Source organism: Brachypodium distachyon, chromosome 4 (assembly GCF_000005505.3).
Source record: "Brachypodium distachyon strain Bd21 chromosome 4, Brachypodium_distachyon_v3.0, whole genome shotgun sequence".
NCBI lineage: Eukaryota > Viridiplantae > Streptophyta > Magnoliopsida > Poales > Poaceae > Brachypodium > Brachypodium distachyon.
Genome location: NC_016134.3, coordinates 27,449,791 through 27,457,340, shown reverse-complemented (window position 1 = coordinate 27,457,340; position 7,550 = coordinate 27,449,791). Strand labels below are relative to the sequence as shown.

The 7,550-nt window shown below is 43.5% G+C and overlaps 1 protein-coding gene across 1 annotated transcript; it reads right to left on the bottom strand.

The window, feature by feature from the left end:
- Window positions 1–5,415: 5,415 nt before the first annotated feature.
- Window positions 5,416–6,883, bottom strand: LOC100841667 (3-ketoacyl-CoA synthase 6). Its single transcript, XM_003576147.4, has one exon. It carries the CDS (start codon window positions 6,854–6,856, stop codon window positions 5,582–5,584), a length of 1,275 nt encoding a protein of 424 aa, XP_003576195.1. The 5' UTR covers window positions 6,857–6,883; the 3' UTR covers window positions 5,416–5,581.
- Between the last annotated feature and the right edge of the window lie 667 nt (window positions 6,884–7,550).

Genomic DNA, 7,550 nt, shown 5'->3' with positions numbered 1-7,550 from the left:
ATAACAAGCAGTAGATATAGCTTCAGCCCAAAACTTTCTAGGAGTAGAAAATTCATCAAGCATAGTACGGGCCATCTCAACTAGAGTTCGATTCTTACGCTCCACTACACCATTTTGTTGCGGTACATAAGGTGCAGAAAATTGATGTTCAATGACAAGTTCATCGCAAAACTGATTAAAATATGAATTCTTAAATTCAGTTCCATTATCACTCCTGATAGTTTTCAAAGATCCTGGGTGCTCAACACTTAATCTATTCACAAGACTCTTAAAATGACTAAAAGCCTCATCCTTAGATGCCATAAAATAAACCCAAGAATATCTTGAATAATCATCAACAATCACCAGAACATACCACTTACCACCAAAAGATTGTACTCTTGATGGACCAACTGTATCAAGGTGTAGAAGTTGTCCTGGGGCATCAGTCATGACACCAGTAATGCGTGCATGAGAACCTGCAACCATCTTACCATGTCTACAAGGAGAGCATACAACATGTTTTTCTCCCTTAAGTTTAGGCAAACCATTTAAAACATTCATACCACTAATGCGAGTAAGATGATCAAAACCAATATGCCCAAGTCTACGATGCCAAAATAATAAATCTGTAGATGTGTTGGCAACTAGACACCTAAATTTTGCACTTGAAGCAGCATGAAAATCAGCCTTAAAAACTTTCCCAAAGCGTGATATATCAAAAACAAGATCACCCGAAGCATCTAAAACTTTGCAAGCACTCTTCTTGAAAGATACTTCAAGATCCTCATCAATCATTTGTGAAACCGACAATAAGTTGTATTTTAGATTTTCAACCAAAGCAACATCTTTGAACACAAAATTGTCGGTTACCTTTAGTGTACCTTTCCCAACAACAGTAGAGGTCGAAGCATCTCCATAGGTTACACTTTCAGCCCGAGATGCACGTTTGAGGAAGGAGAACCAATTTTTATCACCGGTCATGTGACGAGAACAACCGGAGTCCACTAGCCATATGTTCTCCTTCCTCACGCGAAGTGCCTACAAACAAACACATGCCGAGATCTCAGTACTGGGGTTAAATAAAAAGCTTTTAGGTATCCAGTACTGAGATACACGACGAGTAGGCAGAGCACGAGTTTCTTTATACATTGGGACAGATTGTATGTATCTCGTGCAAGTTGAAACGGAAGGTGAAACATTCACCCTAGGCACATAACGGGGAGTAATAGTTTTATCATGAGCATAATGTGCCTTGAAGGAATTAGATCTAGCTTGTTTTCTTTCCTTTTTAATTACTCTAGCTAGTCTAAAACAAGAACCTACACCATGTCCAGGTTTATTACAATAAGTGCAAGTGTACCTACTTCCAGGTTTAGCATGTGATATATGACCTACATTTGCAATTGTTGAAGTATCATTAGACATGATGCCGGCAGATTTAAAAATCACATTGGTTGGCTTGTTAGATGTTTCAAAAATTCCATTACCAAGTGACTTAACAATAGTGGGTGGATTAGCCTTAAAATGAGCATGTGTATTAAAACCGAGGCCGGTCTTGTTTTTACTCACTTTAGACTTATCTAAAATCATATTCAGATTTTTGTGCCCACTAGAAAATTTCTGCAAAGATGCGTGTAAATAATTAACTTGATGAGACAAGGCAATACAATTATCACAAACACCATCAATGATTTGTTTTCCACTTTTACAATTAGCGCACAAAGAAACCTCTTGGATATGTAAAGCATTTTCAACATGAGAAACCCTAGCATTTGCATCTTTCAACTTCAATTCAAGAATATGACAATTATTACAAGAAGTTGAATCTGTCAAATCAGAAGTATCCATGCTAGCATTATTAATATGTTTACGTTTATGCACAATAGGTTTCTCATTGTTTTCTAATGCAACTCTAAGCTTATCAAGAGTATTATCATGAATAGAACGCAAAGAGGTAAGCTCAGAATATATAGAATCACAAGACTTGCAAGAATCATCATCAGGAATCATAGACTTAAGTTTAGTAATTTCAGAATTCAAGGATGCAATTTTCAAGTCATATTTCTTAATTCTTTTAGTAGCATGATCAAGCAAGGAACTCAATTTACTAGCACTTTTAAGTAATTCATCATAAGAGAGTTCTACCTCATTGTTGCTGTCACTGTCGTAGTCGTCACGGGAGGTAGCACTCTTATTGCTAGCCATAAGACACATCCCATTAATGTCGCGCTTTCCTTTGGATGCATCATCTTCATCAGACTCGATATCCACATCACTCAAGCATGGTTCACCATATTCATTGATTACAGAGAAAATACTGTGAGCCACCGCTCGAGCAAAGTCGCCCCTCTTTTTATTCTTGATGTTGAAGGGGCGCTTCTTCTTCTTGTCCTCCCCATTTTCTTCTTTCGCCATCTTGGATAAGAATTTAGGACAATTTTGGCGAAAGTGATTTGGATCACCACATTCAAAGCACCTTGGAGCATTGTTCCCACCTCTCTTCCTTGAACGAACATTTTGCAGGGCACGTGTAAAACGAGAGGTGAGGAGTGCCAATTCTTCCTCTGGGTATTGCTCTAGCTGTTCATCAGTTAGTTGAGACAAAGAAGACAGAGCATAACAATATGTAGAAGTACCATCATTAGATCTGCCAGGGTTAGTAACAAGTGCAATTGATTTGGAACCGGTTCTCCTAGCAAGAATATCTAATTCATGAGTTTTCAATTTTGAGTACAGAATATCAAGTGTAAGTGTGCTCATGACAGTAGATTCTCTAATAGATGTAACTTTCATCTCCCATCTGGACATATCTAATGCACTCAAAAGTTGCCTAGAAGCCTCAGCATCAGTATAAGTAACATCTAATGCACGTAAGTTGCTGAGAATTTTATTAAAGCGTGCAAAGAATTCATCCAAAGATTCACCTGTATTCATCTCAAATCTCATGTACTCCTTTTTGTACATGTCTTGACGCACCTCCTTAACAGAGTTTGATCCTTCATGATAACTACAAAGTGCGTTCCATACCTCATGAGCGGATGCAAGGTGAGCAACACGGTCGAAGTCACTTCGTTGTAGACCTTGGATGATGTAGTTCCTCGCCTTGTAGTTGTTCTCCACGTGGACCAAGTTTATTGGTGTGATCGCATTGTCCGCGGGAAGCTCATAGGACTTGGCGATCTTCTCCCATATGGCGTAACTTTGTGCCATGATGTATGCCTTCATCTTCGCCTTCCAAAACTGAAAATCAACACCATCGAACACACAGGGTTTGGTAGAATACCTATCCATATCTAGCAAGTCTAATCAACCGGTTAAGATAGATTAGAGAAACCTTGCTCTGATACCAATTGTGAGATCGAGATAGGCAATCAGAGGGGGGGTGAATGATTGCGCGGAAGCAAATTAAAACTTTTCCCGAAAGTTCAAACCCTAAATCACCTTTCTGTCCGTGATAGTAAAACAGCCGTAACTTTTGATTGGATGAACCAAAAAATACGTATGAGTATGAAAAAGAAAGGTATTAAAATTATCTAACCAACGCAACAAGAATCACCTCAATCGGACTTACCAATCAAAAGATATGATCAAAATAGTAACAGCTGACAGAAAGTTACGAGGATTAATCTAAAACCAATTTCGAGGAATAACAAGAAAGATGAATTAATTGCAATCTTCTCTTGATCTCGTGATAAACCTGCAGCAAAGTATTATAAACTTGTGATGAACCTGCACCAAAGTATTAGAAAGATCTAGCACGAAGATTTCACGAAGATCCGAGAAGAACAGAGATGACACCGCCAACGAATCTCTTTATTGCAACGATGTCGATTGATTACAAAAGATGCAACCATGCATCCAAGAACTCTCCAAGAATTGATCTAGATCCAAAGCTTTGAGTTCCCTCACGTCCTTGCTAAAACCCTAGCTAGGATGCCCTCTATTTATAAGGGAAAATTCGCAACCCTAAACCGAATCCGAATCCAACACGGACTCCTCTGTCCCGGTCAGTATTTTGCCCGTGGGGCCCGCATACGACCTCGGATTGAGATGACTCCAAAATCAAAATTGTTCGTCTCGACGACGCGCACAACTTTCATGTGGATCACTTTTCCATCCGACGCCATCTTAATGACGCTACTGTTTAATCTTTAAACAGCTCTCATCCAGCCACGGCTGGACCTACATATCTTCACCTCGATGTCACTTCATGTCATCAACTCTTCTTGTGATGTCTTCAAAACTCGACCATCACGTATCGAATATCTCCAATACCGTACATCTCCGGTATAAACAACATACGACAAACCGGTGCCCTCCCGGATCATCGTAGCTTTCACTTCCATTGTCCTTCGCACGAACGTCCCGCATGACCTTGATCCTCGACCTCAGCTTCCCAAGCTTCGTCTCTCGATCCCGTCATCGACCACGTTCTTCTAGCTCCGGCAACACCTGAAAGCGAACACACAAATAACCAGTACGAGCACAAGTCCACGACTTGACTCAGGGTAAGTTTCACACAACTCACGCCATGTTTTCACATAAGAAACTAATGGATCAGCACACCACTAGCAAAGCACTAAGTCCAAACAAGATACATGTCATCACTTAAATATCCATATTATCCAAAGTATCCACATCAATGTTTCATCTAAAACACTTGCCAATGTTACACATCACATATGATTTCACAGATTATTATTTTCTCTCTCGCAGTCTTCTCAAGACGGTGCAACCAAAATACAAAGAGTTTTCTCTCGGTCTCTATATTGACATACAGATAAACAAAATTAAAGAGAAATGTTCAAGAAAACTAGCCGAACACTAGTTTATACGAAAAGGAAACGAACAATTAATATTAAGAACAAGCTAACAAAGGCAAATAAAGCTAGTGACATTGAAGCCCTCCACACGTCGTACATAGTCAGTGGCTAATTCCCACCGGTGTGTCGCAAAGGACATGCTAGTGTTTTCCTCCCTCAAAATGTTCTCCAGGGGCCAACATGCTAATGTTTTCCTCCCTCTGGTCTGGACGCTCCAATACCGACGAAAACCACAACCATTATTGCGTACACGTGCAAAATAACGTGTAAAGGATTTTTAGAATTCTTGTTTGTCAAAAACAATATTGTGTAAAGCAGTGTGTAGGCTTTTCTCCCCTCCGTGGATCCATAGCCCAAACATGTCATGCGAAACGAGACCATGCCTTTGTGACTTGTCATGCGAAACGAGCTGCTGGGCAGCGTTGAATTAATAGATTCATGCCGATTACATGATGATAAGAGAGAGTTATACACAACATTATTCGTGAGATCTGCATGCAGCCACGCACCCAGGTCGACAAGGCGTGCAAGCCATTTTTTTTTCAGTACATGTAGACAGCTAGTCCTGGTTTTTCTTCTTCCAAGTGCCAACAGATCAAGGCAGTTAATCTAACAGATACACCAAGCACATGCATGTGCCGCGCGCGCTGCCATGTCTAGTGATTTATATGAAAATATGCTGTGTGTACACTGTTTTCTGTACGAGTGAAACCAGCTGATATATATATACTTCATATTATTAGACGTTCTATAGGGTACTGCGCGCACATGGCATTTTACTTGCGTTGTGACACCGGGTATCGATGTATGCACCCGGCCCAGGCGTTGTCCGGCCGGCGCGCTGGGCTGATGCACTCCCAGGCTGCGCTGTTGCACTTGAACCCGGAGCCGAACCCAATCATCCAAACCCGGTCTCCCTTCCGCATCCGGTCCTTGGCCTCAATGTACGCCATCTCGTACCACACCGAGCTACTGGACGTGTTCCCGAACCTGTGTAGCGCCATCCGCGACGGCTCCACATGCTCGTCGGTCAGCGCCAGGCTACTCTGGACCTTGTCGATCACCGCACGTCCCCCGGAGTGGATGCAGAAGTGATCGAACGCCTTTTTGAAGTCCGGCACATACGGCCTGAAGCCTTTGATGAGGGACAGCACGAAAAGGATCTGCTCGGAAAGCGGCAGGACACGGGGCCCGATGGCGGTGATGTTGTCCTTGAGCGCGTCGCCGGCGACGGCCAGGAGGTCCTTTGATAGATTGACCCCCAAGGTGCCATCGCCGTCCTCCTCCTGGAAGACGCAGGAGTAGGAGCCGTCGCGGGTGCCGCAAGTGATCGTCCGGACAAGGTGCGCGAGCCGGTACCGGGCCTTGTTCTTGGACGTAGACAGCAGCGCCGCAGCGCCTCCGACCCTGAACAGGACATTGGAGAGCTGCATGGCGGCCTCCTTGCCCGGGTAGAAGTGGGGCGTGATGGTCTCCGTGGAAACCACGAGAGCATAGGCACCATCGGGCAAAGACTGAAGTAACCCGGCGGCGAGCCCGACGGAGATGACGCCCGCGCTGCACCCCATCCCCGACAGGTTTACGCTCCGGACGTCGCTTCGGAGCTTGTATCTGTTCACGATCATGTCGCTCAGGGATGGCACCGGGGTGAAGGCGCTGCAGTTGACGACGAGCACGGCCACGGTGTCCGGGGCCAAGCCGGTCTTCGCAAACAGGTCGTCGACGGCCGAGAAGATGACCAGCTGTGCCTCGGCGTGGGACGTGCCGAAGCTGTTGGACGGGGGTATGAAGTGGTACGCGGGGGGCAGGCTGGTCTCGTCGCCGATGCCGCTGCGGTCGAACGTGCACGCCATGAAGTTGACGCTGCGGTCGTCGAAGAAGGGCATTGTTTTGGTATGCTCGATGAAGGTGGAGATGGGGAAACGCCATTTGGGAGTAGGCAGAAGGCAAGCATAGTCGATGAGGTACACCGCACGAGGGCGATTCCTGAGCTTGCGTAGTACAGCGATCACTGCTACAAGGAAGAGACAAGCTAGGATCATCAGGTGCATGGTACATACACTCCAGCTGTGTGCTGCGTAAAGATGGATGGTGCACGCATCAGCAGCTAGGTGCGATTATATAGCCACTGCAACGATACTGTGGTCGGTATGGGACCATGCATGGTCGGAGGACCAAAAAATTCGCAGCATAAACCGATGCAAAAAAGACAAAGTAGTCTGCACACATTACTATTTTATAGGACTAAACATTACCACTTAGTAAAATAAAAATTGAAACATATTTATTAATAAGAAGTAGCAGAACCTAGAAATCTAGTACGGAGTAACAAATTTCTAAATTCACCCCATTTTGTTACCCAAATTTAGGGTGACTCTGTGTCTTCACCTTTAATTTCTTTTTTTAAAATGATGAGTAACACCTAAAAAAGATATTTTTATCAACCATTGTTCATGCCTCACACAGACTACTTAAGTATTTCACTCTTCCCAAATCAGGCCATCGAAGAGGTTTCATAATTCATATACCTGAGAAACAGATATTGAAAATCTGTGAATTGGCCTCTCTCCCTGGCGCCTCATACGATCCTCCCCTTTCTTGTAGATCCATGAAGAACTGTACCTTGTTGCGTTGCTTCATTAGAAGGAGTATGGCTTAGGGCCAAATAAATTCTCAGGTCGGAATTTTTCTGGTTACTATTTCTTCTTGTTGGAGTAAAATGCACTCTGGTCACTGAATTTGGTT